We start from the raw sequence: 18,823 nt of genomic DNA on the forward strand, positions 1-18,823 counted from the left end.
CAGTTCTGAAGCCACAAAAGGCTTTATACAACTTGTTTACATTTGCAGACATACTATCCAACACCTGCAAATTCACACACATCAAACGGTGTCAGCCAGGGTGTTTCTTTTCTTTTATATGGTTTAGTTAAGTTAACCTTTTATCAAAGGTCAACTTAGATACAACATGTATCTAAGTTGACCTCAGTCACAAACTACATTTGAGATCATTTCCTGTTTCATTTCCCTTTTACAGTGATAAATATTTCAACACATTTTCAACCAGACAGTGATGTAGTAATTTTTCCAGTCTTTCCTAAAGCAAATTTATTTATAACGCAGAATTCTGCAACAGACAAAAACACATTGCTTCATACTGTATATGCTAAACATTGGTGCTCTCAACTCTGTATTCTTAAGAAACTCAAATTTCAGCAGATATACAGAGGATATGTGCTGTTAGATTATTAGAATTACATTGACGTTGCATTATAATAATATATTGGTTTTATTTTCTGGGATTTTAATTAGAAGGGAGATGCAACTCTTTTGACCTCTAAATAACAGAGATATCTACAACAATTTGAGCTTGTGTGGCTTACATTTGCTTGTACTGCACATTAGCAACCTTAAGCACCACTTGTTCTGCACCAAAAACACATAATTGGGACCATGGTTGTGATCCACTGTAAGAGGATTCAGTTGATCTGAGATTTATTCATGCATAATATGAATCAAAAGATTGAATACATCATCACAAGTGTACCATCAAGCACAGGTGTATTAATAGAAGCAAGTGTGCAGTATACATAAGAAGGGTACAGAGCATTACATGTCACAAAGTGGCCCTTTATTCATTTAAAATACAACCTGGAGAAAACCATCCACTTGGGATCCATCTCACAGGAAGCAACATGATATCTAGCTTCATTTCGCTTTTTTTCACAGTATTTTGTTCTTCAGTGGGATTCATTAGCATTTGTCTCGTCTTTATCCTGCTCATCCCACACAAACTCTAGAATGCAGTCCTCCATCTTTGAATCAAAGACGCTTTTGAAATATTGATTGAGCTCCTCTGTGAACATGTTCTTCCAGTCTCCAATCTTACCTGAATTGTAGAGAGTGAATAGGGAGGGATAAGATTTAATTAAATTCCAAATAGGTTATTTTAAAACCTTATAGATCACAGGTAAATGTACATGTATGATAAAAAAAAAATTCCTCCTCAACTGATCATAATTTTAAATATAGACCTGCTGACTCACGTGTTTTCAGATATTACGGCTGTAAACTAACCTTTTAAAGAAATAGTTTGACATCCTGGAAAATGTGCTGATTCACATGCCTTCTCATCTAATCTTTGTTGTTTAAAGCAAGGGTTGGTAATCCTGAGTCCTTGCAAGAGTAAACTAGATAAAAAAAATTGTCCAACCTGAAAAAAACAGCCCAGTGGTGCCGATGAGAGTAGCTGTCAGCACCAGCTCCAAAAGTTGTTATAGCTAGCAAGAAAGTCGCCAAGTCAGCAACACTGATAGCCCGTCACTTTAGATCTCCCCAAAAATTATAATTATAAACGTAAACATATAATGAAAGTAAACATGGCTATTGTTAGTACTTACAACTGTAAAGCTAGCAGCATGTGGATGACTCCAGGGGCGAGCAATGAGTGCAAAGGCAGAGAAGGATTGGACAGCTTATTACAGTCCTGCGACAGCCACAGATACTGACTTTTGTTCTCTTTTTATTTTTGTCAGAGCAATTGATTGCTGTGCAGAATATTGATCATTTTTTAATTGATAGCAATTTTGGTAACCACTGCTTTTTTTTCTCTTAATTTGGATCACATATTGTCAGACATAGGATACAGTCAATCAACCAAGTTTGATTTATCAGCATGTGATAGAAAAAAAAGCCCCACCTTTTCTCATGAAGGAGCCCTTGTTATGATCCATTATGTCCTCAGTGACCAGAGTGTAGTTGGCCATCTTGTTGTCTAGCATGCTGCTGAAGCTGCAGTTTTTCACACAGTTGTTGACTTCGTCCTCCAGCAAGGGGCTCTGAAGATGAGAGCTCACCCTCTTTATGGCGCCTTGTATGTCCTGACAGCAGGAAGAAGAGAGTACGGTAATAATATTAAAATCATTCAAATAAGAAGTAATCATAAAGTAACATTTGGATTGCAGTTTGCGCTAGCTTCCTTGAAATGCTTAATACATAATTACAACCTCTGAAGTAATATTTTAAGGTTACAGTTGTGTTTTGAAGGCGAGCTTTGAAGAAGTGAAACAGTAACAACATGTTTGCATCGTGAACTTCCACTTCTAGGCCTGCCCTAGCTCTTGTGATTTGGGAACAAGGTTAATAATTATCTTATACAAATTGTATTGGGAGGTTATGAACATTAAGTACGATGAGTGATAAATCAATTCTCCTTTACCATCGACATCTCTTCATAGGTGATGTGAAGCAGATTGTTCATAGTTGCTGTCTGACTGGTCCAGCCTTTAATGTGGTCAAACCAGGAGCCATAGTGCACTGAAGCAAAGAAAAGCAAATTTATTCTCAAAGTAAAACTGAAATAATAAAGGAATTAAATAGATGTCTTTTTGTCCTGATGTCAACTCACGTGTTCCCTCCAGGAATCGTTTTAAAAACTCTGAAAATGAGCCTGGCTCAGGTAGGAAGTTGGCCATTTTGTGGAAGTGATAAAAGGACACCACCACATCTTTAGGGTTTCTGCTCACATAGATGATCTGTGAAAGGACACAGAGCTGCAGTGTCAGAATGTTTGTACTGCACTTAGTATAGCTCCACCAATTTTCTAAAAGATCTTATAACGATACATCTTTTTTTTACATAAACAAATAACATGAACATTTAATTCTTATACAGATGTCTTGGATTTCTTTTTCATATATCATTTTAACCAAGATACCTCATAATCGGGAAATCAATGTGCCAGTTGATACTTATCTGAAAATGCATCCAGCATATACACTAATACTGATGTCTGCAATAAATACATATTGGCATATCTCTATTCTCTGTGCTCCAAACAGGCAAGTAAACATGTACATTTGACCTTTGCTTTGGAGCCCTGGAGGGCGGGGCCCAGCAGGTGATGGGGCAGGTGTGTGGTGATGACTCGAGTCTTGGTGGGTGAAGCCTCCAGTATCACAGAAAAATAATAATGCTCCAGCCAAGGAGCCCGAGTCCAGTTTGGGACAGTTTGGGACATGTGTGGGTCCCCTCTGTTTGATATGAGAGTCACAATTTCCTGAATCCATGTGGTGCCTGTTCAAACAAAAGAGAGGAGAATACTGTGTAGTAATGCATTGTGTAAATTAGTATTACATACTTAAATGGATTTCGACAGTATGTTTACAAGGAGTTACTCAACATATTCTTGTGGTTAGTTGCATTACATGAAGAGACTGCAAGTGCAATGTATCCTGATCAGTTGGTCGACTCTTCTTACCTGACTTTGGATAGGAGGCAATGATGATATCTGTGTCCTGAAATGGAAATTTGAGCGCAAGTTCTAAGGAGTTCTGGGTGTGCAGGTGTCCAGAAAACATTAAACCATGAAAGGTCTCTACGACATCCAACCTGGCCATATCCAACCTTGATATAGATACGCTTGCTGGTCTGTCTCTCTTTTTCAGCTGCCTCTAGAATAGTTTTCTTTTGTGTTTACCTTTCTGTAGCTCTACCGGTGCCTGTCTCTCTACTCTAAGTCTTTGTGCATCCGCTCTGTGAGAGAGACCGAGTGCCGAGTGACCAAACAGACTTCACATGAGCTTAAAAGAGGAAATGCAAATGACACTCCTCAACGGGGTGTATGGCGATGGGTGTATCTTACAACAGTTAGTTCAGGTCAGGTCTGTACATTATTTTTTCAGATTTACAGTAGTTGCTGGAACTTAATAAGAATTTTGAATGCCAGTCTTGTCAATAGTTAATCACGTATTTCTAACAGCATAAACCCTGATTTTAATGTCATATTGCTCCTCAAATGTGTGAGACATGGCCAGAATTCTAGTCTAAAACAGTGAAAGAATGAAATAATATTTTCAACAGAGTATAATAATCAATCCTTTATTAGTCCCACAGCGGGGAAATTTACAATTCTCTGCATTTAACCCACCTTTGTATTGTGTTGCAAAGATATCCACTGAAAATAGCATGCTTACCAACTAGCCGTGGCATGTACTGTCATGTTTTCCACTTGTTTCTTAAGCTCTGGCTGCTCTCCTCCCATCAGGGTGGCTTTCTGGCTGCGGGGAGGACGAGACGAAGGTTCATAGCAATTTTGTTTCTGCCTCTTTGGATTTAATCCAATAAATGAACTATCTAAAGATACACAGACCATACAGTCCTTGATTAGTGTGTGTGAATTTGAGGTTTTCTTGGAAATAATTAATTAATTAATTTTTTAATTACTGTAATTTAGATTGTATGGACCCAGAAGTTAGAGGGAAAATGCTCAGCCTTGTTTGTTTGGAGTACACATTGAACCTTAAAATTACTTTTAAATTCCAGATAAAAACACTGACAGTATCTCATGTTTATTTTGTATCAACTTGTTATAGTTCTTATTGATGTTAGGCTATATGATGTTAATACTTAATAAATTATAATCCATGTTTTGTGGCTATATCATTCCATCAAATTTAAATATTCATATTGTTCTCTGCATCATTTCAGACATACTTCCCCAAAATGTAGCCCACTTTAATTTTCTTTACTTGTTTCGGGTTATTAAAAAGGTATATAGAATACAAATGTGCATGCACCAACCAAACATGATGTGAACAGATTTTTTACTTCAAATGAAGTGTTTAGTCTGTGGCTAAGGAGGATTCTGAGGGGAGGTTGATGTAAGCCATACCACATCAGAATTTTATCTCCAGCTATGTGGGTGTGTTCTTTCATATGTGCACATATTCCCCTGCTGTTGCCAAACTGAAGACAAACTACACACAACTAGGGTGGAACCTGGGGTGTTAGAGAAAGATTGACTAACTGACTCAACCCTCCAGCCTCCAGCACAGTACTACTTGCTTTAATCTGGTGAACAGGATCTTTTTTAGAGCCATAAGCCACATGATCAATAATATCATGTACAATTTGAAGACTGGGACAGCACTTGAATACATTTTTTTTTTTTTAAAGTAGCTTTCTGGTGTTAAATCATGATAACTGTGTTTAAAGAAATGGTCTGCTCAGATAGATGTGTAATTGGTGTGGTTGTATTTCTTCTCTTTGTGAGTGGATGCTTGTCCAAAATATGTAACCAACTTTAACTCCTGGTCCAGAACTTTGTACGAAACTTTGTACGAATACGAGGTGACAAATCTAACCGTGGGCGTTATTTTTCAGGATGCAGCTGTAGAATGAGATCAGTCAGTGTTTGATGAGTGAAGACTGTCGACTACACCATCACCTCTTCATGTCAGTGATGCTCGGACACCTAAGGTATATGTCAACCTGTTAATGGTCTTCTCTGCTGCTTGGTGTTGTTGATATTTGATGCTTATATCTCCATGTATTTTGTTTTACTTTAGTGGAGAAGATTTATGGAGATAAATGCATTTTATTGTCCATCATTTTACTCATAAGTAAAATACTGTGTAGCCAGTTCAAAGAAAAAATGTTTTTGTTGGTAACACCCACCAGAACAAAACACTGTAAATAAATAAATAAATATATCATACCCTTTTTTTCTGAAATATTGGTAAGATGTAAGTGTAAATTGCTCAAGGTGAAACACTGGTTTTCAAAGCAAAGTGTTTTTTCTTAATTTGAAGACACGTCACATACAAATGGAACCTGCTTTGTTGTTTGTTGTGCTGGAAAATCAGAGTGCATCACTAGCTACACGATATCTAGTGATGCAGCTTGTTAATCTCATCAATTATTATCCATCAATATTAATCCTCCATAAACACTGAAATGAGGTATGAGATAAAAGAACACTGTACATGAAACACTGCAGCAAAAAAATATGAATTCTGAATAATTCTTATTTCACTCTTTGACCCACTGAAGTGGGCGTCACTTACTGGAGGTCATCATCTTTATTGACTCATTTGGAAAGCAGCCTTGAAGATAAGAAGGTGGAGATGATAGAAGCAATAAATCAATCATCTGTCGTTCTACATTTACATGTAGATTAAGCTTTTAGTGCATGTTCAGCATGAAGACAATCAGTCTCATTTTATTCATTACACAAGGCTCTCAATTATTATCCAATGAACTCACCGGTAACTGTTTTGTGTTGTGGAGATGTGTTCCCTAATTGAGTCAGAATCACAGGTGCATTTTGTCATATCAGGGGTAGTTTAGATCTGTACACTCAGAAAACATTAAAAAACACTGTTCAGTAGACCACCAGGTCATTTCTGTTCCTAATATTGGCTGAAACACGTCCTAACAGATCATCATGAAATGGATTATATATTTTCTACAGTCTGCTAAATTGAAGCCCTAAAAAAATAACATGCAATTTTAAAAAATATTTTTTTTTATCTTTAAATAATGATCATCATTCATATAAACATAACAAGAGCAACAACAATAACAGCAACAATAATTGTTACAGAAGTAAAAGTATTAAAGTATGGCATGGGGTTAAGGATATAGAGACCGGCTTTTGTATAAGCAATGCCTGAAAAAACAGAAACACGCTAAACATTGGGAATGTAACAATGAAGGTGTGTCGTGTGTATGAGCGCGATATATGTGTGTGTTCGTGTGTGTGTTAATATGTATATATACAGTCTTTAAAGTCCAAACTAATGACTGTTCGAACAGTGCCACAATATGTGGAATGGAATATATATTTATGCATAAGTTTGAGTCACTGAGTCCCATAATGTTTCATTTATGTGCAGTGAGGTGTGGTCTGTGTTGGCTTTTTGGTTTAATTCGGTTTAATTTTGGCATGACATGAATATGTTTAAATACTGTTTTTGTCAGGGAAGGTCATTGACAGCAGCAGAAACAAGCAAACCCACACTGTTATGCCGAACATGAAAACAGTTGCTTATTTGCACATGTAGCTATTACAGAGCAACATTATCATTTATTTAGAGTCAACCGACAACACCAGTCCAATAATCACTCTTCTAATATCTCTGTTTTGTCTCCATCAACCCCTGAGAAACATAGATGACTCTCTCTTTAGCTGTGAGTTTGTGTTTGTTATTTATCAGGTAGCATACAGTTGTGTTATTAGCTTTTTACTGAAAACAGCTGGAAACAAGGAAAATTAGAACATTGAGAGTCAACCGAGACAGCACTCCAAAAAAGAAAGATGCTAAAACACAGAGCTGAGGAAAACTGCAGAGTTCAGCAATAATTCTCTGTAGAACCATCACTTTGAATAACACCTTTCACATTGTTTTATCTAATTTCATCAATTGTTAGATATGATGATTAGTGCAGCCCTAAGGTCAACTGCCCATTTGTTGGTTTGATAAAGTGTTAATTAATTTCTTATTGCTAAGAGACTGGAGTTTTGTTAGTAATGCAAGTTGAATAGTTTGATTTCAAAACCACATTTAACTGAATGTATCAGAATTTACAGGTGTTTGGTGCAGAAATTGTTTTTGGAACTGGTCAAAGGTGCCCTTGACAAAGAGAGCTGTGATTGATATGGGATTCTAGAGAGGTAAATGTAGTGATACAGTGAGGTGAAGGAGAGCTTTAGTAAGAAAAAAACATATACCAATAATATTTAAAAAATTATCATGAAGATTTTAATTTCAATAAATGTCTGTTAAGTCAATATCTATCACTGTATGAGGTAACACAGTGGTGTTTGAGCCTATAGCTCTCTAATGAAAGCTTTTGCATTTGCAGCATTATGAACTGGGTGTCTTGGAGACATTTGTGGGGCCCACAGTAATGTTGGACATGATAGTGGTAAGAGGGTGGAAAAGAGAGCAACGTAACGCTTGCGTCAGACGACCAATGCCACCTGCAGGGTGCAGTCAGCGCTGAAGTGAATGTGTTTCTGTACTTTCAGTAAAACTATTATTTAAAAACTTATGCACGCCTGGAAGTCCCTTTTTGTCCGAGTGTTTTCATATAAACACTCACACCCTTATTGTACAGGGTCTCTTCATCATATCATTCAAGCTGGGTAACAAATTGTTTTTATATTTATTGAGTTTCAGTTTATGTGAGAATCTATAGTATAAATCACTTTTACACATGTGACTTTGTATGAAACTCACGATCACACATCTTCAATGTAAATATGCTTAATGTGCTCCAGACTGCTGTGCTGGTTCTGCTTAGCAGTTCTGGAACAACACATCTAAAACTCTGAGATATTCTCGTTCAAAACACGTTGTGAACTGTGGAAAAAGCAGTGAAAAGGTACATTATACATTAACCAGGATGCAGTGTTTAACAACTGTAGAGATTTTAAGAATTATTAAGCTACTGGGCTGCATTTATGACTGCAGACGCTGTAATAAGAAGCAGGCTCATGACAGAGGAGGAGCCATGAGCAGAGTTGATCTTCAAGTGCGTAATCGGACAGAAACAGACTGGAAGCTGGAGTGAGAATCTGAAAGAATCTACATAGCTGCAAAAAAAAAAAAAAAAGAAGAAAACTGGAAACAGCAGTTATAGAATCAGGATAGCTCAGAGGTTAAAGGAAAGTCACAAATTGTGAATTGGCTAACAGAGAGGAAAGTTTAAGGACACAAAGAGAAAGAAGAGCAGTGCGTTTAACTGTCTGTCAAAGTTTAAGAAATGCTTTCCAAGGTTATCGCAGCTGCATATTTGGCGCTATGGATCAGTTCTTGTGCCTTCACCTCAGCGGAGGATCCGTACATGACCAGAGCTCTGCAGCTGATGTCTGAAACCCCGCTCATCGATGGGTAAATGGAAAGGTCTTTTGTATAAAGTAAAGTGCGCTTTGCATTTGGTTCTAAAGATGTACTGTTTGCTGTATGAGCAACAAAAACAGCAGTAAACGATTATGTTTTATAGTAAAAGCCCACTTCTGGAAGCAATTTCTAGTGGTATTCTGGGTAAAGTTTTCCTCCCTGCTGTTAAATCCCTGTTGATGATGAGAAGTTTTCTGGTCTTTCAGCCATAACGACCTGCCATGGCAGTTCAGAAAGCTATTCAACAACGAGCTCAACAAAGTAGATCTTTACAATCTGGAAACGACACACACAAACATCCCTAAAATCAAGGAGGGACGTCTGGGTGCGCAGGTATGTACAGAACATTATGTATTGGAAACTGGGAAAATAAAGTAAACTTTCCTTTCAAGGTCAAATTATTCTTTATCTGCTTTTTCAAACGTATAATCTTCAAAACTGCTTCACATTTCACAAAGTTTCTTAAGATACTATTTAATTAATAATTTTGGGGATATCAATGAGAGGTGTAAGGCACATCGCTCCTTAGTGTAACCATCTAATCTAGTGATAGTTTTTATAAACTTCGGAAGCTCTTTTGCATTGCAAGTAGTTTACTCTAAGCCACAGAGCAGTGTAGTTTTACTGAACATCTCCAAGGTGTCAAATAAAATTGTGATGGTGTGCCAAAAAGCTCTATGTTAGATCAAACAAAATTTGGAGAAACTTTTATGGCACCTACACACTATAGGACTTTCATAGGCGTAACATTCCTGTACTGGTCACATTACACAACGTAAATCTTATAATGGGGTATTTTGAATTTGTTGTGGTTTGCATATTAAATAAGTGATCCACAACAGGAGGTTGCATTTCAATACATTTCCAGATACTTGAACTGCTGGAGATCCCTCATTGGTTTGCAACGTATCGGTGCATCTCTCGGATTGCGTCTCTGAAAATTCACAATCAATTTTTGTTCACGTGAGCGAGTGCAGATTTGTCTGTGATCTGGGACATTTGTTACCTTGCACAGCAGCAAGATTCTCGCGATATCAAAAGATCACACAAGAATTTCTGCATTACATATAACACAAAAGTTCACCTAGTCTGGCTTCAGCTAATTGTTTGTGTCCGGCAAGCCAGTGCACGGCCCAATCAGCATCCTGTAAGGAGCTACTGGGAGCTGTGATGTTGGGGGGCAGTAGCTCCTGGTAGGGTATGCCACGGAAAGTGGTCTCAGGGGAGGGCCCAAACCAAGAGCAATTCACTGATCCCATATTAATTGGCCAGGAAAGATATGTCACACTTGGGCCCCCCGTTTTTGGAGCCAGAACTGGGAGTGGAACTTGCAGGCAAGCGTCTTTTGGCCGGGCCTTGACACATGGGGCATGGCCAGGCGTAGTCCGAAAAATGTACAATGGTACGCCACTGCCCCTTGGGCCCACCACTTGCAGGGGTGATGGGTGCATTGTGAATTGGCCGGCAGGCAAAGCCAGGAACCAAACTCCTGGAGAGAGACTGTGTGAGTCTTTTTCTGGAGTTTCCCATGCTTATGCATCAAAAAGCAGCTTGAAGTACCCAGCCCTCTTGGAGTCACTAGGTGATGTCCTGGAAGGCCGAATAGGGACTCTTTAGCTCTGCTGGGGGACTTCAATGCTCATTTGAGCAATGATTGAGAAACCTGGAGAGGGGTGATTGGGAGGAACAGTCTGCTGGATCTGAACCCAAGTGGTGCTTTGTTGTTGGAATTCTGTGCCAGTCATGGCTTCGCTGTAATAAACAACATGTGTGAGAATATGGCAGTTCATAAGTGTATTTGAAACTAGAACACCATAGGCCAAAGATTCGATGATCGACTTTGTGGTTGTTTCATCAGAAATGCGGCCATATGTCTCGGACACTCAAGACAGGAGCAGAGCTGTGAACTGATTACCACATGACAGGAACCTGTTGGTAGACACGTGATGAAAGAGGCCATCAAGCTGAAGAAGGAGGCCTTTCGGGCTTGGCTGGCCCATTGATCTCCAGAAACAGCAGACAGGTACCAGTTGGCCAGAAGGGCTGCAGCTGCTGGTGTTGCCAAAGCAAACCCCCGGGTGAGGGAAAAGTTCGGGGAGACTATGGACAACCACTTGGCCTTGGAACAGTGAATTAGCTCTTTACCCTTGCAGGGCTGTTGGAGTGGTCATGGGAGTTTGCCCATCCAGTCTATTGGTCACCAATTCTGTGAGTGATCTTCATGGACAGGATCTCAAGGCATACCCGAATGGAGCATGAGATGGACAGGTGATTTGGTGCATCATCTGCAGTGATTCAGGCTTTGTACCAGACCATTTTGGTTAACAGGGATATGAGATGGAAAGCTCTCGATTTACCAGCCCATCTACTTTCCAACCCATACCAATGGTCATGAGCTTTGGGATGTGACCGAAAACAGATTGCAGATACAAGCGGCCGAAATGGGCTTCCTTCATAGGGTGGCTGGGTCCAGCCCTGGAGATAGGGTGAGGAGCTCAGACATCCGCTGGGAGCATGGAGTAAAGTTGCCGCTTACTTGAGTCAAAAAGGGCCAGCTGAGGTGGTTTAGGCATCTGATCAGAATGCCCCCTTGATGTCTTCTTTCAGAGGTTTTCTGCGCACGTCCAACTGGTAAAAGTGATTTTATATCTCACCTGGCTTGGAAATACCTTAGGGTTCCCCAGGAAGAGCTGTTGAAAGCTTTGTGCCGCTTCTACTACTTCTAATTTTAATAAGGGAAAGAAGAGCACGGATCTCATCTCAGTATTGACTTGTTCTCTGTGTTGAGGTGTTGGGATAAGGTGAGAAAAGTCGGATCAGTGCATCCCTTAAAGTGCTACCCTGCTCATCTATTCATCAGATTCAACATTCTTCTCTGGTTTATTTTGATGTTGAATTGCACACTAATCATTATAAATTATACATGATAATCGAATGGACCTTGCTAAGAATGCAGAAAGAGATTAATTCAATGCCAGTCTTGATGAAATCCTTGCCTACCTGAGTAAAATTTTCTCTCCAGTTTTTAAAAGCTACCACACTATTATCATTCAGGTGGAAAATCTTTAATGACACCAGAATGGATTCTGGGACCTTGACCTTGACAAAACTACCTTTTCATTTTATGCAAACTGAAGCAAAGAAAATCTTAATTTTAAAGCCCCACATTCCAAAGACTAAAGACTAAAATAAGCCCAGTCTATGAATTATCTGTATCTCTCGGGCCTTATTTGCATGTGTTATGTGAAATTCTCGAGAATTAACTCTGTGTATTTCCATTTCCATTATTTGCATGTGTTATGTGAAATTCTCGAGAATTAACTCTGTGTATTTCCATTTCCATTATTTTCACGCAGCCATTTTCCAGCTAAGCTCATCTAAAAGAGATACTCTACCCACTCCCCATGTTGTATAAACAAAGCATCAACAGTCAAGGAATACAGAGGATGTGGTTCTGATAAGGAACATAGTAGCTCCATAAACCATCCTCTGATACACAGCGGTTCTCATAATTCATACATAATGTTTTGTTCCTCTTTCAGTTCTGGTCAGCCTATGTTCCCTGTGAGACTCAGTACAAAGATGCTGTCAGACAAACATTGGAGCAGATAGATGTGGTTCACAGGATGTGTCAAAAATACCCAGAAGTCTTTATGTTTGCCACCAGTAGCCAAGGTGAGACAAGGTGTACTAGTAATTACAGAGACATTTGCCACCTCTACTCTGTTCATACCTGTCTCTGATTCACCCATCTCATCTCTCATGTCTGCACGGCACAGACATCATGGAGGCCTTCAACATGAACAAGACAGCCAGTCTGATCGGGGTGGAGGGGGGTCACTCCCTGGACAGCAGTCTGGGCACTCTGCGCACCATGTACCAGCTGGGGGTCCGCTACCTCACACTCACACATTCCTGCAACACACCCTGGTAAGAGCCAGCCGCACACAGCAGACTTACCCCCTCAAACATGTGAAAAAAAATTAACACGTCACATTACAACAGTCACACAAACCCATGTACCTGTGCATCTGAAGACCGGCTAATTAAATCTATATTATATAGGGCTGCAACAAATGAATGATGAGCTAAATCAGTTTATCACCTGATTATTTTTGTGATTGATTGATTGATTTGTAAAACTTCACAAAGTAATGAGAAAGGCCCAAAACACTTAACAAGAGGCAAACGTGACACTTTCAACTTTTTGCTTGTCAGACCTTAAAATGATTCAGTTTACTGTTACTTAAGTCAAGGAAAAGCAGCAAATCCTCACTTTTTAGAAGCTGAAACCATGACATGTTTGGCCCTGGTAAAAAACTTAAAACAAGTAAACTGTTATCAAAACAGTTGTAAGTTCCTGTAAATCAACGAAACAATTAATCATTTCAGCACTATTTTTATTTTTTGATTGTTTAATCTATAAAAATACATTATATTCTGGCAGCTCTTCATATATGTTGTACATAGTCTTAATTTGTAAACTGCCATCAACCTGTCAGGGACTGTAAATGAAAATTAGCCTGTATGACTAAATCTGGCAAATTGACATCATGGGTAATGTCAATTAATTTGCTTTTTCATTTTTTAAATACATTAAAAATAAGTTATTACTGTCAAATAAATGTAGTAGAGTCAAAAGTACAAATTAGCATGGAATGAAAACACCCAAGTAAAAGTACAAATAGCTAAGATAAATGTACTTAGTTACATTCAATCACCCTATGCACATACACATGTCAATGTCATACTTAAACAACAACATAAATGAATACATAAGGCCAAGAGCTGCCTTACATATAAAACACATTAGGATCACATTCATACTGTTATTCAGTCGCAACAATTGATGAAATGTTTTTCTTTTCACACTGCTAAAATGTCTAATATAGTGATATTTTACTGGGGTGTAACAACAAAAAGGGTAGCTACAGCACACTGAAGACAGTCTTTCTCTATTTATAACCTCAGCTTTCAGTTACGCTCGGTCAAACAGTATATGCATGGTTTATTACCATCAGACTTCATGGTCAGTTTAGATTGTGCTGTGGGGAATTTGGGGGATTCCTGCCGGCCTGTTGAGCTCTCCAGGCAGAAGTATCAGATTCCCTGATAACTTTCGGTGGCTAAATGTAGTGTAACTGTAGAAGAAAACCTTATAAATTATTCATGAAGAAATGGAAAAAACTAATTCTCCCTGACACCTCCTAAACTGTATCTGTATTTTTTCACCTGACTATTATTAAACTATTTGGTCTGTATGAGAATATGTACTTGATGTATATTCGTAATATACTTTTAATATTATCACATTGCAAAGTGGTGTGGCATTTGAATCAACAAATTTACTTAAATAATAAAGTATTTCAATATGGTGACTCATTTTTTTTTTTTTTTTTCTCGTCAGGGCGGATAACTGGCTTGTCGACACTGGATCAGAGCCATCTCAACATAATGGCTTGTCTCCATTTGGCAAGGTCAGTGAACAAGCATGCTTGGGCAAATTATGCTTTAAAAGTGTAATAAGTTACACATTCGTGTCTTCCATCTTGAGTTTATTACAAGCATGACTAAACATTACTTCAAAGATGTGTAAAAACAAAATGTCAGCACACACTATTGAAATGATTCCTTTTTGTACCACAACTGTGTTATGGCAACCATACATATTTCGTAAAATATAATTGTAAGAAACTAATCTACTAATATCTATATGTACATATATTTTTACAAAGTATTTTCTATTTTATAGCGTGTTCATTCAACTAGGTGGATAGGAGATCTATAAACAGTCCTACAGCATTGAACTAAATCAGATTTCATGTGGGGGTTTTTATGCTGGTTAACAGACATGCCGAAACACAGAGTGAAAACAGATCTCTTAAACAAAACTTACTGTTATTTCATAATGAAGGGTAAATTAAAAACATTAGAATCAAAAGAAATACAGATGTTAGCAAGTTTTATATTTTTGGTACCATAAATACATTTTAATCGAAATAATCATTGTTCTTACAAAAGCAACTAATAGTGGAAATGAACCGTCTGGGGATGCTGATCGACCTGGCTCATGTGACTGAAGCAGTGATGAAGCAGGTGCTGGACATGTCTGTAGCTCCGGTCATCTTCAGCCACTCCTCCGCCTACAGCGTCTGTCCACACAAGAGGAATGTCCCCGATGATGTTCTCATTAGAGTGGTGAGTGGAACTCGCAAGGGGTCCAAACTAGACACTTTCTTTGTAAGGGGTCACAAGCCAAAGGGGTTGAGAACAATTGGTTTAATTAACAACAATATTCTGTATATTATAAGCTTATGATATGTTTATGAAAAACTTTAATCTCAAACCTAACTGCTAACTACAGTTGTCAAATAAATGTAGTGGAGTACAAAAATACAATAATTCCTTCTGAGATGTAGTGGAATATGAAGTAGCAGAAAGTAAATAACATAAAGCATGTGATAAAATTTTACTGAGCTACTTTCAACCAATGATATTGAAGGTGACTATGAAAAAGCAGAAAGTACCATTAGACAATAAACAGCCTACTAAAGCTGTCCAGCACTTTTATCTCAGATAACACTATTGTAAATGCTCTTTATAGAACCAAAGGGCTGAAAGTGGTTGTAAATTGACGCCTTGTGTCCAGTTCAACTGATACATGGATGATGTTTCCAAAGTTTCCTAATGTTTCATAAGTTTCCTTGTTAAAGGCAATAAACCAGGAAACTGTAATATAACAAAACAGATAATAAGAAACTCAGTTATCACCAAGAGACATTCACTTCAATAGATAATAAAGCAGAGGTCAATAACCCGTGTACTTGGATTGTTGTGAGTTTGAATGCATCTCTTGGCCAATCTCCAGTCTCTCCCTGTTCTCTTTCTTCACATTCAGACACTATAGCGGGCTTCCTGCCTAACAGAGCAGAAATGACACTGTGTCCTGCTCCATCCTATAGATGAGTTTCTAGGTCAGTAAGCGTTTCACTGTCATGTTAAATCCTGTCTGTCTCTACAGAATCAGACAGGAGGGATCGTCATGGTGAACTTCTATAATGACTATGTGACCTGCAGCAAGACCGCTAACATCTCACATGTTGCTGGTAAACTACTGTTATGATCATGACAGCTGCTGTAAACCTGGTTAAATATTAACATTTATAATACTTTCTATAAAAAAAAACCTGGGCCCATCCCATTTATCTTCTATTTACTGCTTTCAACATAGATCACTTTGACCATATAAAGAAAGTAGCCGGGGCGGGCATCGTTGGTTTTGGTGGAGATTACGACGGGGTTACAAGGTGAGTTCAAAACATTCAAATTTGAACAAAAACATCATATTCTGGTCACAACACTCGGTAAGATAAGTTGAAACTGTAAAAAACAACAAACACTGAATTGTGAAACTATATTTCTCTGCATGTCATCCTCTCAGACTACCAGAGGGTCTGGAAGATGTGTCCAAGGTGCCCAAAGTGGTCGCTGAACTGCTGAGGAGAGGATGGACTGATGAGGAGGTCAAAGCTGCTCTGGGAAACAACCTGCTCAGAGTCCTAAGCAATGCTGAGAAGGTGAGACACACATAAACAAACATCAGGGTTATCTGGATTTGGGCTTGGAGCCCACAAATGTATAGACAGTTACAAACTACAAAATTTGACGGGTTTGATTACTTTTAACGTATGCTTTTGGCCAATAATGATGTTGTTGTGTACGGCCACAACCTGGAGTACACTTTCACTCTTCAAGATCTTAGTAATCATGATATTCCAGAATTTTCTTCCGTGTCAAAAGTAAACCGGTGATGGTTGTCCGTTCACCAATGGAAAAAGTGCAAACAGGAACCACTAGCAGCCAGTGGTGGAATGTAACAAGTACTGTAATTGGGTATTTTCATTCTATGCTACTTTCTACTTTTACCCCATCACATTTCAGAGAGAAATATTGTAAATTCTTACTGCACCAAATTTATTTGACAACAATAGTTATTGGACAGATTAGGATTTAACATATATGATTTTATATAATATGAGGGTCTACTGTAGAATAAACTACACAATATACAATTGTTGAAATTAGCTCCACTTTGACCAACTTTTACAGTAAAATGCCACATACACATTAATGCATGAATTATAATAATAATCCAATATGATAGTTTAACTCTCACACGCACCGTTTTTCTGCATTATGAGTGCTGCTTATTTTCTAATTGTGCAAAGCTTTTTTTCCTCTTAAAAACTGTCCTAGAACATGTATGATACCAGTGACATGCCTAACTTATCATGGAAATAACGACACATAGCACAATTCTCACTTTTCAGTTAACAATCCATTATAATCATCTTATACTTTCTGTACCTGGTGGCCACAACAATGAAAAGCTGATCAGTCAAAAGCAGTAAAACAATTATACGTATATGTTGGTGCATTTAAGAAATCTGCAGCTTAAATACAGTTATGAGTCATAAAAGTAAATAGAATTGGCTCTTTTTATCATGAAGGACTTACATACTGAAGTTGCCTTGGTACTAGGTGGACCCTGGGAGTAAACGTAAACACACCTATCATACTCCCTCTTTGCCTGCTGTCTGACAGTCTTATCTTTATGTGTGTTAGGTCCGTGACAGTCTCAAACGCAAGAGTCCAGATGATGTTCCTATTCCATATAAGGAGGTGGAGAACTCGTGCAGGACGAGCTATGGTTATCCCAGCGCTGGAGCCATCCAATCACTGAGCACACTGGCCCTTGTGCTCACACTGGCTCTCCAGGCTCTTATCTCAGTAACAGTTTCATAAGATGCTTATCAAACTAACAGATGGTATGTTCATCAAGAATTTGTCCGTGAATACTAATAAAGTCTGATTTAAATGTTGGGATGTGTTCAACATATCCACTCTTGACAGAATCACCAAAAAGTTTCACTTTACTGTTTAAATGTTTTTTTAAACAGCTTGTTGTTGTCTGATTTTAAAGTTTTGCAGGTTAGCTTTACTATAATTGATCAAAAAAAACTGACCAACAGTGTTACAGTTATCAGGTAAACAAAGACAGCAGCACAGTGACTATCATGTTGGACCAAGTTAAGTTTATTGATCTGAGGTAGTACAGTGCATAGCTCTATCTAGTGGTCTGAGAGGGTAACAACTAAGGAGACATAAGACATCTCTGTGGTTTCTCAACCTAAAGTTTTGCTGATGGTGGTTTGCATGTTCTAAATTAAATTTACACATTACATTGGTCGGAGCATTTCACTTGATTTAGTTTAGCGATTGATGATTAAGATTAAAGAGGCAATATTTCGTAGTCACTAGGGTTTTCACTTGGTAAGGACATTGATAGGCTAAGTGTATGAAAAGAGTTTTCAAATAAATAAAGAAACGGTACACAATTTTCTCTGACCAACTTGAGGAGCTTCAGTCAATACAAAAGTATCTTTAGCACATTTAGTTTACTATTACACAATGAAATCTTTGAAGGCTGAACCAGTGGTGTGTTTTTCTCCTATTATTCACGGAAACCTTGACATTTTCATCGTCCTCTAAGTAACAGTGTTGAAACTAGTTGCTCTTCACAAGATGTTATTGGCTTAATAGGCAGAATGTCCTCACTGCTACATTATATCTTAAATACAGAAAAACATGTTTGAAAAAAAAAGGTTGTATCAGGCAGTTATTGTGAAAACATCTAATGCCCTGCAGTTAAGTTGGTACTGATGAATTCTGAAGCATTTAAACCACACTCATTACTTTTTTTTAATATAACAAAAGGACATGACTCATAATCATTACAAGACAGAGAGGCGATAAACTTTTTTGTCTGCCAGTTACAGTGGTTAGTACATTTGCAAATGTATTGGCTACTTTAAGTGTTTCAAGAAAAGAATATTACAAGTATAGCACCTTTAAATCATAGTTAGTAAAAAAAGTGG

The 18,823-nt window shown here is 38.1% G+C and overlaps 2 protein-coding genes across 4 annotated transcripts; one reads left to right on the forward strand and one right to left on the reverse strand.

The window, feature by feature from the left end:
* Positions 1-100: 100 nt before the first annotated feature.
* On the reverse strand, positions 101-4,253 carry sult5a1 (sulfotransferase family 5A, member 1). Of its 3 annotated transcripts, none has more exons than XM_054618122.1 (6): positions 4,173-4,253; positions 3,062-3,273; positions 2,606-2,732; positions 2,417-2,514; positions 1,898-2,078; positions 101-1,087 (listed from the first exon to the last, which is right to left on the reverse strand). In XM_054618122.1, exons 1-6 carry the CDS (start codon positions 4,186-4,188, stop codon positions 939-941), a joined length of 783 nt encoding a protein of 260 aa, XP_054474097.1. In that variant the 5' UTR covers positions 4,189-4,253; the 3' UTR covers positions 101-938. The 3 variants fall into 3 exon arrangements, with proteins under 3 accessions (XP_054474097.1, XP_054474089.1, XP_054474080.1); XM_054618114.1 differs by having other exon boundaries at positions 4,127-4,182; XM_054618105.1 differs by lacking the exon at positions 4,173-4,253 and adding an exon at positions 3,458-3,735.
* A 4,256-nt stretch (positions 4,254-8,509) lies between these two features.
* dpep1 (dipeptidase 1) lies at positions 8,510-17,800 on the forward strand. Its single transcript, XM_054609522.1, has 10 exons — positions 8,510-8,876; positions 9,092-9,218; positions 12,428-12,560; positions 12,665-12,815; positions 14,293-14,362; positions 14,907-15,083; positions 15,907-15,991; positions 16,117-16,192; positions 16,327-16,462; positions 17,511-17,800. Exons 1-10 carry the CDS (start codon positions 8,749-8,751, stop codon positions 17,688-17,690), a joined length of 1,263 nt encoding a protein of 420 aa, XP_054465497.1. The 5' UTR covers positions 8,510-8,748; the 3' UTR covers positions 17,691-17,800.
* Positions 17,801-18,823: the final 1,023 nt, after the last annotated feature.

The sequence above is a fragment of the Anoplopoma fimbria genome, chromosome 2 (genome assembly GCF_027596085.1).
Source record: "Anoplopoma fimbria isolate UVic2021 breed Golden Eagle Sablefish chromosome 2, Afim_UVic_2022, whole genome shotgun sequence".
Lineage (NCBI taxonomy): Eukaryota > Metazoa > Chordata > Actinopteri > Perciformes > Anoplopomatidae > Anoplopoma > Anoplopoma fimbria.

Bases quoted from the DNA above. Each gene is read 5' to 3' on its own strand.
- dpep1 (XM_054609522.1), top strand. From the start codon at position 8,749: ATGCTTTCCAAGGTTATCGCAGCTGCATATTTGGCGCTATGGATCAGT. The intron at 8,877-9,091 runs GTAAATGGAAAG...CTGGTCTTTCAG, and splicing joins GAAACCCCGCTCATCGATGG to CCATAACGACCTGCCATGGC. The intron at 15,992-16,116 runs GTAAACTACTGT...CTTTCAACATAG, and splicing joins TAACATCTCACATGTTGCTG to ATCACTTTGACCATATAAAG.
- sult5a1 (XM_054618105.1), bottom strand. From the start codon at position 3,596: ATGGCCAGGTTGGATGTCGTAGAGACCTTTCATGGTTTAATGTTTTCT. The intron at 2,515-2,605 runs GTGAGTTGACAT...TCTTTGCTTCAG, and splicing joins ACGATTCCTGGAGGGAACAC to TGCACTATGGCTCCTGGTTT. The intron at 2,079-2,416 runs GTAAAGGAGAAT...TCCTGCTGTCAG, and splicing joins CCTATGAAGAGATGTCGATG to GACATACAAGGCGCCATAAA.